The 16,995-nt window shown below is 45.4% G+C and overlaps 1 protein-coding gene across 3 annotated transcripts in view; it reads left to right on the top strand.

Moving 5' to 3' along the window:
- The window catches only part of srgap1a (SLIT-ROBO Rho GTPase activating protein 1a), a 94,129-nt gene that overhangs the window by 29,422 nt on the left and 47,712 nt on the right, over positions 1 to 16,995 (top strand). For all 3 annotated transcript variants that reach the window (XM_054775368.1, XM_054775369.1, XM_054775371.1), the window contains exon 2: positions 833 to 1,028. In XM_054775368.1, coding sequence (XP_054631343.1) covers positions 833 to 1,028 — 196 coding nt within the window. The remainder of the gene's footprint in view (positions 1 to 832; positions 1,029 to 16,995) is intronic.

The raw sequence follows: 16,995 nt of genomic DNA, 5'->3' as shown, positions 1-16,995 counted from the left end.
GGAACACATGTATAGCAACACACACAAGCACAAGTCTTATTTACGTCTTAAATGGCTTATTTACCGTTATGTTTACTATATTGGGTAATATGAGTGTAAAGGTGACTATGGGGTGTTAGTTCATGTCTAGAAGGCACTGTTACTGTTAAAAACTAGGGGTGTCACGAGTCACCAAACTCATGAGATGAGACGATACACGAGAACACTGACTTTAAGCAAAGTGCAATGAAAAAATAGGACTGGGCAAACTTTTTCATTTAGCCGAGACACAAAACCTTGCAGGGGGGTTAGGATTTTGATCTGAGAAATCTAGAAAAATGTAAAATTACCGCAGCGTCTGCTTGGATGTTAACACGCGCGGTGCATGTTCAACTGCGATGGGGGGAAAAAAAAAACATCCACATGACACAGGAAACTTGTGCATGGTTTTGCACTCAGCTGCAATGTCTTTTTACTGGCACCATATATACTATATTATATATTCGTTTTTGCTGACATCAGTCCGGTATTAATATCGGATCAGGACACCCCTAGAGTCAGAACTTCTGGAATGGACTAATGACACTAGCCAAGCTCCCACTATTATTGTTTACAACTGAGGTGTCAGACTCTTCCAGCGAGGGCTGCAGATGGACAAAATATGCCGAGGAAAAATGCATGTACTAGTACAGGTTGTAGTCGCCCAATTGTAAATGTAATTTTCTCCCCCACGTGCCTAGCTTGGATACAAAATGGATATCCTCTGAAGTCCGATATCTAGCAGTGTGACTGTGGTGTAAGCAGTTTGCGATTCTATCCTGATGTATTGTATTTTGTGTTTGTTCTTTATCAGAGATCCGGGCACAGTTAGTGGAACAGCAGAAATGCATGGACCAGCAGACAGAGATGAGGGTCCAGCTGTTGCAGGACCTTCAAGATTTCTTCAGAAAGAAGGCAGAGATTGAGATGGAATACTCCAGAAACCTTGAGAAACTGGCTGAGCGCTTCATGGCCAAGACTCGCAGCACTAAGGACCACCAGCAGTATAAGTGAGTTGACTGTTGCTGTTTTTATGTGTGCGCTTTAGTTTAGGTTGTCACAATTCTGCGTGTGTGAGAGTGTGAGACACAGTTTTAAACAAAACAGCAACACATAAGACACTCAAACATATTTGAATATCTGCCACAAAAAAGAGTTGTTTAAAAAGCAGCCTTTGCAAGTTAGTAGAGGCAAAATATGTTGTAACAAATACCATTAGAACAGGGGTGTCCAAATGTTACAAGAATAAAGTCAAAATATTAAGAGAAAAAAGAATAATGTTGGAATATTAGGAGGAAAAATAACATAATTTTAGTAGCAAAAAAATGAAATATTAAAGAAAAAATATATTATTATTTTTGTAATATAAGTCGTAATATATTGAAAAACAGTGAATAAAGTTGTAATTTATGTAAAATTAGGTTGCAGAAAAAGTTATATTACAAGACTAAAGTTAAACTGTCATGGGAATTAAGTCATAATTATGAGAAGAAAATTTACAAAAAGAAAGCTGAAATAGTCGGCAATAAACAACAGCAACAATGGAAATGGAAATAATAAGGAAAAAAGTCGGAAATGAATGAGAAAAAACTTGTAATATGATGAGGAAAAATAAAGTCATTTTAGTAGCATGGAATTGAAATATTAAAGAAAAATCAAGCTATTTTTTAAAAGTCGTAATATGAGAAACAGTATTATATTATTATATTATAGGAATATTATAGAAATAAAGTCACAATATTATGGGAATAAAGTCATAATATGAAAAGAAAATTCTTTAAGAAGAAAGCTGAAATATTTGGAAAATTAAAAACCGCAAAAAATGGGAAAAACAGCCATAATTTTACAAGAATAAAATGTAAATATTAAGAAAAAAATAATAAGTCTTGTAATATTATGAGGAAAAATGTCATTTTAGTACCATGGAATTGATATATTAAAGAAAAATTAGCTATTTTTTAAAAAGCTGTAATATTATGAAGAACGAACAAATTATAATTATAAGAGTATAGTCAAACTGTGGAAATAAAGTCATAATATTGCGAAAAGAACATTGACAAACATTATTTAAGAAAGTTGAAATATTTAGTAAATTTAAGAAGAAAAAAAAAAGAGCAAAGTTTGAAGTTCATACTAACGGGCTTTTTCACCTTCTGTATATCACAAAGCTGAGCTGTACTTTTTTCTCAAAATATACAGTATCTAACTTCTTGGCATATCTACATACAGTATGTTGCTTTACAAAATATCAAAGGGGCCCCTTGCATCCTTTCATTTTTCTGTATGTGGCCCTCGCTGGAAAAAGTTTGGACACCCTTCCATTAGGAAATCTTCTAAGTGTAAAATTGATCAGATGACACCATTCTGATATGATTATTGTATTACCGTGATTTATGCTGAAAGTTAAGGCAGTTCATAAAGAACACGCACAAAGGTGCTAACTGCTGTAATAATTAGTCTACTTTTTATTTTTGCACTATCTCTTCCTTCTCCTCCCTCTCTTGACCCACTTTCCACTGATGAAGTGCACTTGTTAAAATGCAGACATTAGCATATTGTTTCAACTTGTGGTGAACGTAAAAATAAAACTTATACTTTTCCTTCCCTCCTGTAAATAGATTTTGCTTGCTGTACGAAGCCCCAATAGCTCCAGCAGCTGGTGTTGCCCAGTGAGCGGATTGGCTCTGTGGTTTTCATTGCATGGTGTATGGTCACAGGAGCATATTTCTTAAACAAATACAAGAAGTTGAAATAGCATTAAAAATCCTCCTGTGTGTTTTTTAAACCCCGAGGTCTATATTTTACAGCACACGCACAGTAAAGCCTTTGTGATCACGTTCTCTGGCCTGTTTTTGTTGGACAGATTTGTCTGTGGTGTGAAAAATGGCTTTTCGCTCGGTCTGTAGCCTTTAGTCTGTGTTCATATGGCAGGTCAGCTTGGCAGAGTAGCCAAATGTTAAAATAGCACCACAATGACCAGCAAAATTTCTGGGTAATTAGTCTAGACAAGCAACACTCTGTGGGGAGCCCCTGCTGGGCCTGTCAGAGGAGCAGCAATTCTGTAGCAAGTTGAAATAACATACTTTGACGTGCTCTAAGTCAATATGTGACATATATTTTTTCAGGAGGACAATTCTGTTCTTGTTCTCTGCAATACAGAAATGCTGAATTCAATGTGGAACACCCTCCTTCATACACATAAACCAGGGGTGTCCAAACTTTCTTCCACAGAGGATCAAATACTGAAAAATCAAATGGCGCGGAGCAACCCATTGAGATATGCTATGCTATATTTTAAAAAATAACATGCAATGCATCTCAGCTTTGTGTTATGGGTGACAAGCATATTATTAGTACGAACAAACTTTTTCTCTTTGTGTTATGCTTTTTTTCTAGTTTTTTTTTTCATTTTTGCTGTTTTTTTTAAATTTATTTTTCACAAATACTTTCTTTGTTTTCATTCTTTCTCTTACTCTAATGGTTTTAATATTTAGACTTTATTAGCTTTTACCCAAACTACATTTTCTAAAACTGCAAATGTATTCCTTGCTTTGTTTATTTCTCATAATACAACTGTTAGTGTTTTTTGTCTTTTAATATATCAACTTTATGCTCAAAAGTATGACTTTATTCACATCAAATTACTACTCTTATTTGTTGTTTTTTTATAAATTGTATTTTTAGAATGTGCTGAGGGCCAATGGAAAAAAAGTGGCCCCCAGCCGTTAACTTCCAGCGAGAATACATTCCCCTTATTGTCACTTTTTTTTTTTTTTTTTTTTTTTTTTTTTTTTTTTCCCCCTGTCCTGTCCAGCCTTTAAAGCAGATAGAATTGTATACCTAAATGCCGTCAAGTGCTCAACAGATTTACTCTGCCAGAGAGAAGTGTGATATACACTTCCCCTGTCATACAAAATTTATTCGACCTTGATGCTTGTTATAAAGCAAATTTGGAGCGCCCGGACCGGAGCAGGAGGGGACAGAGAAGAAGAGAAAAGGAAACGGGGGGGGGGGGGGGGGGGGGGGGGGGGGGGGGGGGGGGGGGGGGACAAAAACAAAAAAAAGAGAGACAAGAGACAAGGACAACAGCAGCAACAACAACAATTGTGACAGAACAACAGAAACATACCGAACGACATCAGCAAATAAATGTCCGTGACAACTATAAAGACGAACAAGGATAAAGGACAAATCAATATCAACAACCACAATGACAAAGCTGTCAATGACAATCAGACATAATAGCAGTCATGAAATGATGACCTATGACAGTGATCACAATGACAATACTGCATTGAAACAGTCGCACACAATAGCAGTCATGAAATGATGAATTATGATAGTGATCACCATGATAATACCGCATTGAAACAGTCACACATAACTGTAGTAATGAAATGATTATCCATGATAGTGAATAGAATCAAAGTTACTGTAATGCACATCATTGTAAAAAAAAAAAAAAATACATATACACACATATATACATACATACACATACATAAATACATATATACATATATATATATATATATATATATATATATATATATATATATATATATATATACATACACATATATACCGCACATACACACATATATATATATAGTCATACTGCTGAAATCACCGTCGCTGTAATAAAACCAACAACATAATAACACCCTGGATAACTCAGTGAGTAATGTGGGGAAGTACGTATGTACTGTGAGTGTGCATATGTACAGGTATCTCTGTATGTAAGGAAGACTTCATATATATATAAAGGTGCAGGAATGTGTGGGCGTGTGATTGTCACTGAGAGTGCATGAAAGGAAAGGGGCCGCCTTCCACCTCCCAGAGAGCCCCGCCCCAAATAGCAAGGCCGGGCCCCGGCCGCCAGAAGGCCACCAGGCCCATAGGGGCAGGCAGCACAAAGAACAGTGCCCCAAGAGCCAGCCCAGAGAGCCCCCCCCCCCCCCGGGAAGACCAGTAAGGGGCCGAAGAGAGGTAATCCCAGCCAAGGACAGGGCGCCAGCGGGCCGGAGGACTGCCAACCCCCGAGACCAGCGAGAGATCACACCCCACAAAGGCAGACGGGTACCGGGGGCCACAAACCGGCAGGCCCAGAGACGCCTCCACAGCTGGAAAGAAGCCCGCCCGCGCCGGAAGCGCCAATTCTCCCCCACCGCCACCCCCACCCCCAGGGAGCGGAGCCCGGCCCGCCCCGGGCCAACCCCCGCCCGACCCCCGACACAGGGCCGCCCCGCCAAGGGATGCAGGAGGCACACCCTCCACCCACCCGGCGGAGGCACGGGCGGCAGAGATGTATCGCCCAGCACCTGACCCCACGGAGCAAACCCCTGTATGCCCCCCCCCAAATAAATAACTAAAATAAATAAATAAATAAAAATACACACACGCACGCACATACACACTCCTACGCACCCACACACACGCACATAAACGCTCCTACGCACAAACACACCCCTATGCGCACGCTCATACACACTCTTACTTACTCAAGCGCGCACACACACACACACACACACACACACACACACACACACACACACACAGTGGTCGACTGCCCGACACCCGGAAGCCCCACCCTATCCCCCGTTGGTAACCCAAGGAGCAGCGGAGCCGGGGACCCCGGGGTCCCAGACATACGATTCAGAACCCAGGGGCGGAGAGCGCAGACTGCCGGGGAGCAGGAAGACACCCGGCCACACCCCCCCAGCGGTAGGACGCCGCCAGCGAGGCAGACAGGGGAGTCAGCGAGGAGGAGAGCGGGAAACCGAGCAGGCAGGCGGGAAAACGGGCGAGCAGCCAGGCGAACCACCACACAGCGCCAACCGAGACCCGCGGGCCAGCAAACCCCGAAGAGAGAGCGGGAGCACCACACCCCAAGCCGCAGGGAGGCCAAGCACCAGCGCCGAGAAGGCGAGACCAGCAGCCGACCAGCCGACGGCCCCCACATACCACCAGAAGCCAGACCAGCCACATGCCACCAGAGCCGACAGCGCACCACCCGCGCACCGGAGCCCCACCCCCGACAAGCCCACAGACAGACCGGGGGAGGCGAGGACACAGACAGCGGCCCGGCAGCGCACAAAGCGCAACGGCGACAGACGCCCAAGCGCCCGGCAGAGCACGACCCCCCCCAGCGAGCCCGGCCCCAGGGCACCCGCCCCCCCACCCCCACCCCGCCACCCAGGCCCACAGTACCCGCAAGCATGACCAAGCCCCAACCCACCAGCTGGCCCGGCGCCCCAGCAGCCGCCACAGCGCAGCAACCACCGGCCGCCGCGACAGCACACGGGCCACCCGAAGCACCAGCACCGCCCCCCGGAGACCGCCGAACCCGCCCCAAGAGCGCAGAGGCGCCCGCGGCACGTGTCAGTCCAGGGGGGGCACCGCAAGCCGCCCCCCCCGGCGCAAGCCCCGGCATCAACAGGCCCCAGAGGGCCACCCCAGGGAAGGGCAGGCGAACCAGACAAGGGCACCCCACAGGCCAGGCCGCCCCGGGCGAGCCACCGCGACGGCCAGGCCCCCGGCCACACCGCCGACCCTGGCGGGCAGACGCCGAGGTGCACGAGGCACCCCAATCCAGCCCGCCCCACCCGTGTATGTGATAAGGTGTGATAGTGTCTATGATGCAATTAAAAAAATAAATAAATAAATAAAATAAAATAAAAGAGGATGGTGTATCTGTGTGCATGTATATGGAGTGTATGTGGATGATAGCTAATGATGCAATTAAAATCGGGGGACAGCTGCCGCTCGGAGGGCCCCTCACCTGGCCAGCCCCCCCAAACCCTAAGTGTCTACTCTGCGATTAAAATTGGGGGGCAACAGGTCAGTGGCACAGCAGGAGCAAAGGAGCCCCGCAAGGCAGCTCCCCTCCCCAATCACGCCCGACCGTAGGCCACCCCCCAATGTCCTATATATATGTGAGGTGGTGCAGTGGCACAGGAAGGACGGGGGCCCCACACCCCAACGCCGCCCAAACCGAGCAGGGGGGGGACCAAGGACACATGACCGACCGGCCGCCCACCACAGCCCAGGCTCGGGCGTGCCGCAGGACACACCACAGGCCCTACCCGGCCCGCCAGGATGCCCAGTCCGGCCCACCCAACCCCCCAGAGGCGATACCCCCAGTGCCCCCCAACACCGGAGCCCCACCGGAGGTAGCGTTCACAGCGCCACCCCCAAACCGCCAAACACCACGGACAAGCCACACGCCCCCAAGGCAGATCCGACCGCCACCAGGACAGCGGGAGCCGCGCCCACGCGCCCCCCGCATACCACCACGGCCGGCAAGGGAGCAACACCACGACGACCACAAGAGCACCGGACCCCACATAGAGCGGAGCACGGCCGCACCCACGAAGCACGCAGGCCAGAGGCGCCAGGGAGGGACAGAGAAGCAAGCACCGCACGACCGGGCCCGCGAGAGGAGCGGCCCCCGCCCGGCGCCCAAGCAGATGCCCCCGCCCGCCCCGCCCACCGCCACGCCACAGACCGGCCACCGCCCCACCCCCCGCCCATCCACCAACACGCCAAGGGGGAAACCCCGGAGGGAGGGAGACAACCGCCGGCCCGGAAGCAAGGACCAGCCCGACACCAGCAGGCAGCAGGGACCGCCCGCCAGCCCCCCGCCAGCCCGACCCCCAAGCCCCCGGCCAAAGCCACCCCCCGACCGCCCCACCCCGGAGCAAGCATCCTCCCGCCGATCCCGGGAAGCACCACGCAGATGGACACCACGCCGCCCGCCCCACCGCGCAACCCGCCCACGGCCCCCACACGCCCCACCCACCGAGCCACAGCGGCCCCGTCCCTGAGGGGAGAAAGCAAGGGATCCCCCCCACCCCAGCACCACGCACCCCCCACCCCGAGCCCAAACCGCACATCCGCGACCCCCACCTCCGCGCCCCCCGTCACCCGGGGGACAGCCACAGGCGCCGGAGGATAACAGGCAGCTCCCACCTATCACACATACACCACACACATAAATCAGCGAAATAAAATAAAATAAAATAATTTTAAAAAAAAATAAAATAAAAATAAATAAATAAAAAGGGGCAACCCAAACCACCCTCCCACCCAGGGGAGATGGCTCCGCGGGGGCAGCCGGGCTCAGGCACCCGCGCCCCCACCAGGGGGAGAGGCCGGCCCCCACACCCCACACCGGACGGCCCCACGCGGCAGCCGAGCAGGAGGGCCCAGGGCAGTCCCCGCCCCACCCCCAGAGGCAGAGGAGGCGAGGGAGAGCCAGCGCCACCAGCCGCACACGGGCCCCCCCAGCAGCAGTAGGCGCCCGGCACCAGCAGGATGCAGCACCCCATCCACCCACCACTCCGGAGGCCAACCAACGCCGCCCCCTGGGCGACCCCCCCGACCCCGCCCCCGCCCCATCACCCAACCCGGACCCCTCCCCACCCCCACCCACCAGCCCCCCCAGGCAGGCAGCCCAGCAAAGAAGACCCGGGACACCAAGCCCGCCACCGCCCGCCCCCGAGGTACCAGGCCCACCCAGCGACCAGGACCACACCCCACGCCAGATGAACGAGACCCCCAGGGGCAGAGACAGATGCCCTCACCCCCCTGAGAGTCAGGTCAGGGAATTAATTATTGGTGCCCATATAGACTGAAATTCTGACATTTGTTCTTTAGATTCAGCAGACATTCTCTCCATAGCTATATGATCTAACAAAAGATTTTTGTAAAGAGCTATGTTCAGTTTCTTCCTTGATTTCCAATTGATGAGAATGGTTTTCTTGGCGATGCTTAATGCAGTGATGAGAAGCTGTGTTTGATTTGTTTCTACATCAATTGTGGAGAGATCGCCCAGCAGGCATAGTAAAGGAGAGGTAGGAATGGAGAACCCAAGTGCCAAAGATAGGTACTCACACACTCCGTGCCAAAAATTTTTAATGGGAGCACAGGTCCACATGGAGTGTAAGTAGTCATCTATTCTATGGTCTGAGCAGTGTGTACAGATGTTAGAGTCAGTTAAGCCCATTCTAAACATTCTATGTCCTGTGTAGTGTACTCTATGAAGGATTTTAAACTGAATCAGCTGTAGGTTGGGATTATTGATTAACCGGGAAGCATTAAGACATATTTGCTTCCAAAATTCAGGGTCACAGCTTGTAGATAAATCTGAGCTCCATTTGGAGATTGGTACTCCAATTGTGTTGTCATTTTTTGAAAGTAGAATATATAATTTAGATAATGTTTTAGGGGCAGATATTTTTAAAAATTGGTCAATAGTGGTATTGCTTTCCCATGATATGGTCCTGAAACTTGCTTTAATTATGGATTTAATTTGTATGTATTCAATAAATTTGTTATGATTTATTCCATACTGTGTAACAAGGTCGTTAAATGAGATAAAGTTGTTTCCTATAATTATATTTTTCATACAACTTATTCCTTTTTCGTGCCATGTTGGGAAATTTAATGGTTTCTTTTTAAGCAAGATGTCAGGATTATTCCAAACGGGAGTGTATTGGCAAGGAGTGAGCGAGAATTTTGTTATTTTTAAAAATTCCCACCAAGCTGTCAGAGTGTTGCTTATATTTATACTTTTAAAACAATTATTTTTTCGGAGGATTTGGCTAATGAAGGGCAGGTTACAAATTGGGATTTCGTGGCTAAGTGATTGTTCTATGTCTAGCCATAAATAATCCAATGGGTTAGGGTTGATCCATTTTAAGATATACTGTAACCTGTTTGCAAGGAAGTAGTTGGAGAAGTTTGGGAGTTCTAAGCCCCCATATTCTTTAGATTTTTGTAATGTTTTGAGACTTATTCGTGCTGGCTTATTTTTCCAAAGAAATTTATTTATATATGAGTCTAATGACTTGAACCAAATTATAGATGGTTTAGTGGGGATCATGGAAAATAGATAATTAACCTTGGGTAAAATCATCATTTTCACGGTGGATACTCTGCCTGTAAGTGAGATGGGCAAGGTTCTCCAACGTGCAAGATCATCTTCTATTGACTTCAATAGTGGAGTATAATTCAAGCGGATCAGGTCTGACAGGTTGGAGGAAATGTTAATACCCAAATACTTAATGTTCCCTGAACACAGTGGTATAGAGGGGGTGCTCTGGAAACCAAAGTTAATGGGCAGTACTGTGGATTTAGACCAGTTAATGGAGTAATCTGAGAAGGTGCTATAATTGTTAATGAGTGAGATAGATTCGTGAAGTGAAGAATGTGAATTATCCAGGAAGAGTAATACATCATCAGCATAAAGGCTTATCTTATGATGAACATTTGTGGTGTGGATCCCTTTAATATTTATATGTTGTCGAATTGCAGCTGCAAGAGGTTCGATAAAGATAGCAAATAGTGAGGGAGAGAGTGGACACCCTTGCCTAGTACCTCTTTGTAAAGTAAATTCTGGAGAGATGTGATTGTTGGTCTGAACAGAGGCCTTCGGGGTGTTGTATAGTATTTTAATCCATGTTCTGAATGAGTCTCCAAAGCCAAATTTATGTAGTGTTGCAAAGAGAAATTTCCAGTTTACTCTGTCAAATGCTTTTTCAGCATCCAATGAGACAATTGTGGTTTCTAAATTATGGATGATAGAGTAATCAATCAGATTGATTAGACGGCGTACATTGCTAGTTGAGTTTCTCCCCTTAATAAATCCTGATTGATCAGGGTGTATTATATGAGGGGTAACTTTTTCCAGCCTTATAGCTAACGCTTTGCATATTATTTTAAGATCTGCATTAATCAGTGAAATTGGACGATAACTGGAAGGTAGTGTTGGGTCCTTATCCGGTTTCAGCAGGAGACTGATTGTAGCTGAGTTCATGGTTGGAGGCAAGCATGAACTGTCTTTAATTTCCAAAACCATTCTAAGAAATATTGGAGATAGTAATGGCCAGAATGTTTTATAAAACTCGGCAGGGAAACCGTCAGGTCCTGGTGCTTTATTATTCGGCAACCGGTGTAGAGCGTTATGGAGTTCTATTAATGAAATGGGTACATCTAAGTTGGTCACCTGTTCGTCATTTAATTTTGGTAATTCTATGTTGTTGAGAAATGTTTTGATATCTGGGAGAGATGGTTTAATCTGAGGTGTATATAGATTTTTATAAAAGCTCCTAAAGACAGAATTAATTTCTTCCGGGAGGTGAGTGATGTGACCTCCTGAGTTTCTAATGGAGGAGATAGAGCTTTTTTCTTTATTGACTTTTAGCTGGTTAGCTAAGTATTTTCCGTGTTTATTGCCATGCTCAAACTTTTCCAAACGTAGTCTCTGCAGTTGGAACTGAATTTTCTTGTCAGTAATTTCTTTTAAGTCTAGTTTCAGTTTCCTTAGGTTACTTAGGATATGCTCATCCTTTGAGTCAGCATGAGCGGTTTCGAGGAGTTGGATTTTTTTCTCCAACTCTGATTCTAGTAATCTCTCTTTCTTTTTCTTATATGATGAATATGAAATGGTTTTTCCGCGCATTACTGCTTTTGCTGCCTCCCACAGAATACTAGCCGAAACACCGGGTTGGTCATTGAAGTCTAAAAACATTGTCCACTCTCTTTCAAAGTATTTTAGGAAGTCTGAGTCTTTTAGTAATGATGTATTTAATCTCCAGCATCTAGTAGGAGTGCTCATTGTTTGGTTAGTGAGAAAAAGAGAGACTGGGGCGTGGTCACTAATGGTGATAGGGTGTATGTGAATGTTTGAGATGTCTGATATGACTGAGTTGCTTGTCAAAAAGTAGTCAATACGAGAGTAGGTGTGGTGCACTGGTGAGAAATAGGTATATTCCCTGTGAGTAGGGTGATAAGAGCGCCAAGCATCACAAAGACCAAAATCATTCATGTATTTCTTCAGTATCGATGTTGATTGAGACTCACGATGTCTCCCAGCTGGGCTAGACCTGTCCACTTCTGGGTTAAATACTAAGTTGAGGTCCCCTCCCAAGATCATATTTGTATCCAAATGTGCAGAGAGAGAAGAAAAGAAGGCATGAAAGAAGGAGGGGTCGTCAACATTCGGACCATATATGTTGGCAATGCAGAAATGTACATTATCAACAGATATGTTCATAATTATATATCTCCCTTCTGTGTCTGTAATAGTGTTGTGGAGTGTAAAATTCACCCTCCTGTTAATTAAAATAGCTACCCCTCTCTGTTTGGAGTTGTAACTTGCTAAATATGTGTGTGGGAACTGTGGTGAGTGAAGTGTATGGACAGCTGACTTGGACATGTGAGTCTCTTGTAATAAGACAATGTCTGCTTGGGTGTTCTTCAAATGATTAAAAATTTTTTGTCTTTTTTCTATCGACCCAACTCCCCTGACATTCCAAGTGACAAACTGCAGTGAGTTCATCCTACACTAGCTTTTGGTGATGTGTGTGTAAACAAGATCAAATGCAAAGTATGTGTACCTGGAAGTAAAATTAATGGGAGTATATACAGTACATAATGTATGCTTAATTTGTACATAGGCAAAGTGTAACATAGTAATCCTGAATGAACTAAGACAACTAAAGTGAGGACGTGATGTGGGTTTATGCATAAGTGAGATGAGCGTGCTTGTGAGTAGTTGTGATATCCGTATCAATAGTGGAATATGATGTGTATGTGTAGAAGAATGCGTGCACGTGTGTGTATTTGTGTGAATAGCTTGAATTTGGTTCGGGATTGGACTTTGAGGGTGTATGATGTCACTGTGAGGAGATGCTGATGAAGGAGACAGCTGGCAGACAAGAGGATATGTGACAATATGAGGAGGGGAGAAAACGTGAGACAGAGGGGGGAATAGAAGAGGAAGAAATAGAAGAAGAAAAAAAAGGACAAAAAAAGAAGAAAGGCTGTGCATTTATACAGTGGGATAGAGAGAGAAAAAAAAACGGGGGGGAGGGGTAAAGTGGAAGCAGACAGTAACATTGTAAACGCTACAAGTGTGCGCGCTGCGAGATAGAAAGAAAAGTTACCTGTTTGAGATAGATCATTAGTTACCATATCAATACAGCCACGGTGTTACTTCCCGGTCGCGGTAAAGTTGTCCATTAACGAAGAGTTTATCCACCGTGATGACAGCTCGGCATCCCTCGTTGATGAACTTCCTCCGAACAGGGAATAGGCGTCGGCGCCTGTCGAGGATTTCTCGGGGGAATTGATCGTTGACGCTGAAGTCCGTCCCCTTCAGCTCCCGACCTCGGCCCTTCACCTGTTCCTTCTGCTTGAAATGTTCAAATTTCGCCACGATGGGTCTCGGCCTACGGTTCTCTGGCTTCTTGGCTCCCAAGCGGTGAACGCGGTGAAAAGTGATGTTTTGGATGGCGTCCGCTGGGAGTTTGAGTTGTTGCGCCATGAAGGCCCTCACCGCTTCTTCCGGGTCCTCCTCAGATTTTTCGGGAATTCCCGCGAAGACCAGATTGTCCCTCATGCTCCGGGCCTGGAGGTCTAGAATCGTCTCCTTCATGGTCTTGTTTTCCTGGACGAGTTGTGAAACTCCGTCGGTGAGGGACTTCACCGACTCGCGGAGGGTGGCGTTCTCCGTAACCAAGGAGACGATCTGGTTTTGGCTGAATTCCAGAGATTCACGGATGGCCTGGAATTCTTTGTGAAGTACCTCGACGAGAGCGAGGCGGCCGTCCAGGCAAATCAGCCTCTTGTCGATGGACTCAAGGATGTCTTTGATGTCAGTGCCTGGCGGAGATATTCCTCCAGGTGAGTCTTCTGGACGGCTCCGTTTGGGGTTTGGTGTCTTCGGTGATTTTCCCATAACTACACGTTCGAAGCACCCGTCGATGTACTCCTCCAGATCTTCCAGTTTGGGTTGGTTAGGCGTCTAAGGTGTTTAATTTGCTGGTTTTGTGTCGAGATACTTTGCGGATGTTTTAATAGTTGATTGTTTGTCTTTTTTTTTCCGAGCGCTATGTTCCGCTTGTCTGTATTCCGCGCGTCACGCACACTCTCGCGAGATTACAGCATCACGTCACGTCACCATCCACGGAACACCTTATTGTCACTTACTTGCAGCATCTCACGGAAGTGAGAACACCACTCAAAGTTTAGCAACCGTTTTATTATTTCTTCTCAAATACTATAGAAATTAAGCTTTGCTGTTACTTAGAGTAGTCATTGTAAAGCTTGGAAAGCACAGTAGATGTATTAACCACTAAAATGTAGCGAACACAGCGTTCATTACTAAGGAAGGACTCGCTTCTTCAGAATGTCATAGAACATTCATGTTTCCCTCAATGAACCAGAGTTCCCCAGTGCCGGCAGTACTCATGCAGCCCCAGACTGCGACGTTACCATCACCGTTCTTGACTGTTGGCAAGGCAAGACCAAATGATTTTGCTGTTCACTTGTGTTGCCACCTATTCAGACAGTAATGGCTGTGTTGAGTCTGGGTAATGTCCTGGTGTACAAGCCCTACACTGACCATAACAATAACAATCTCTCATGTCTACTATTAAAACAATTTAAGTTTAAATAGATTTTTGCTGTCTTTGCAAGGTGTTGAAAACAAATCATTTGGACTTAATTTGGGGGAAAGCATAGAAGTGAAATGTTGGTTCCTGTGCTGCAGCTGCAAAAGTTTTTTTTTTTTTTTTTTAATGAGCGACATTATCAGAGAGCTACTAGAGGACTTTGCCATTTTGTCTTGCTGTTGATAAGATCTCATGTTTCAATGTCCTGCAGTCCTTTACTTCCAGCCACCCGCTATCCTCTGGCATTCTACAATGTTGACCTCCTTGATTTACACTACGTGAAGGACCAGAACACACACTGAAAACCGTAACAGCAGTTACAGTTTAACATGGAGGTTATTTTCACTCCTTTCACACCCTTTGTGGACAGTTGTTTGTATTATAAGTGCATAGACTCTACTTATGGCCCCCCATCTATCTGTCTGTCTGACCCAGTTCCTGCTCAAGCCAAGGAGGAAATGATGACATTGGGAGATTTTCCTGGTATTATGTCGGGTGAGCAACTCCCAGTGTTAGTCCTCTGGCCAAGTCATGTCATGTAAAATACAGAATGAACATGCCCCAGTGTGTATGTAATTGTATGGTCATTGTCTCAGTTGTGTTATTTTACTTTCCTTGAAACCTTAATTGTATTGGATTCAGTTTGGGGACCCAATCGAAGTAGATGTGGACTATTTGGGAAGAAGCACGGATTGTACACTCCTGATCATAATTTCAAGACCGGTTGAAAAATTGCAAGAATTTACATTTTGTATTGTTGGATCTTAAGGACCCGCACGGTGGCCTAGTGGTTGGCATATTGGCCACACAGTCAGGAGATCAGGAAGATCTTAGTATCTCTGTGTGGAGTTTGCATGTTCTCGCCGTGCGTGTGTGGGTTCTCTCTGGGTACTCCGATTTCCTCCCACATTCCAAAACATGCATGTTAGGTTAATTGGCGACTCTAAATTGTCCATAGGTATGAAAGTGAGAGTGAATGGTTGTTTGTCTATATGTGCTAAGATTGGCTGGCGACCAGAGGTGTACCCTGCCTCTCACCCATAGTCAGCTGGGATAGGCATACCCGCGACCCTCGTAAGGCGTCATAGAAAATGGATTGATGGATCTTAAGGAGGTTCTAAGTAGAGCGTCACAAGTTTAAGACCATAGCTCAAAAAACAGAAACCCCCCTAAAATAGAAATAAAATGTTGAAAAAAGGAGTCAGTAATGAGTAGCTGTGCCATTCTTGTTAATCAGCTGAATCATGCTTGATGCCAGTGTTTCCAGGAGGCTAGTGGGAATGTTGCTCCAGATGGGGAAGATGGCTTCACGGAGGGCATCCACTGTGTGGAACTGATGTCCATTATTGTTAACTTCCCTTGCCATGCATCCCCAAATGTTCTCAATTGGATTTAGATCAGAGGAACAGACAGGATGGTGAAGAAGAGTGAGCTTATTCCTCTGGAAGAAGTCATTTGTCAGGCGGGCATTCTGAACTGTAGCATTGTCCTATTAGGAAAAAGTCTGTTATTGCCACACAGACGATGGCCTTCAGTCATGAGGGATGCCCCATGCAAAATCTCCACTTAGCCAGTAGCCTTTTGAGGCCCTGCACAACCTGAAGCTCCATTGTTCCATTGAAGGAACAAGCAGCACAGATCATGATGGCGCCCCCTCCACTGTGCCATGTGGAAGACATCTCAGGTGGGTTTTCCATGTAAGCCATCAGGACCGTCAAGGTTGCATTTTTTCTGATCAGACAATAAAACTTTGATCAACCGGTCAATGTCCCATGTTTGGTGCTCTCGTGCAAATTCCAAACGGACAATTTTGTGGCTTTGAAGGAGACAAAGCCTTTGAATATGTTGACAGAAAATTGAATCCACATTTTTGCCAAGATTGGACTTTTAAAGGATGTGCTCTTAAACTTTTGATCAGCTGATGAACAGCCTATTTCACTTGAATGCTTGTCTGCCATAAATTGCTCACTCAAAAAATATTTAGCTTCACTCCCATTTCTCGCTGTACCACAAGTATCTCATTTTCTGATAGCTGGATGCCATGTTGCCGTGTGAATATCAAAATTCCACATCTTACATTTCAAGTATTTGATTAATGTCTTAATTGCTTTTTTTGTCTCACACCCATTTAATCTTTTTGCATTTTTAAGCTCTACTTAGAACCTCCTTAAGATCCAACAGTGCAAAATGTAAATTTGTGCAATTTTTTCAACTTGTCTTAAAATTTTGATTTGATCAGAAGTGTACTTCATCCAGAGTCATATCTGTGGCCACCTGGACATTATGCATTGGCATGTGCAAAAGGAAGTATGTATTAGTAAACATACACACACACACATGTGCTATCTTTCCTGCAGAGTGGCTCAGCTGGTACATAGTGCAGGAAGGATTTATGGTAATTGCTCTTTGACAGAGGTGTCTGTGATGCTGTCCAGTAGTGTATTTTGCCATTTAGCTTGAGTCACTTCAATTATTCATTTTGTAGTGTGCTTTTTTTCTATCCTTCACTCCCTTTGCA

This window comes from Dunckerocampus dactyliophorus, chromosome 5, assembly GCF_027744805.1.
Source record: "Dunckerocampus dactyliophorus isolate RoL2022-P2 chromosome 5, RoL_Ddac_1.1, whole genome shotgun sequence".
Lineage (NCBI taxonomy): Eukaryota > Metazoa > Chordata > Actinopteri > Syngnathiformes > Syngnathidae > Dunckerocampus > Dunckerocampus dactyliophorus.
Note: the sequence above shows the minus strand (reverse complement) of the source record. Positions and strands in the feature narration are given on the sequence as shown.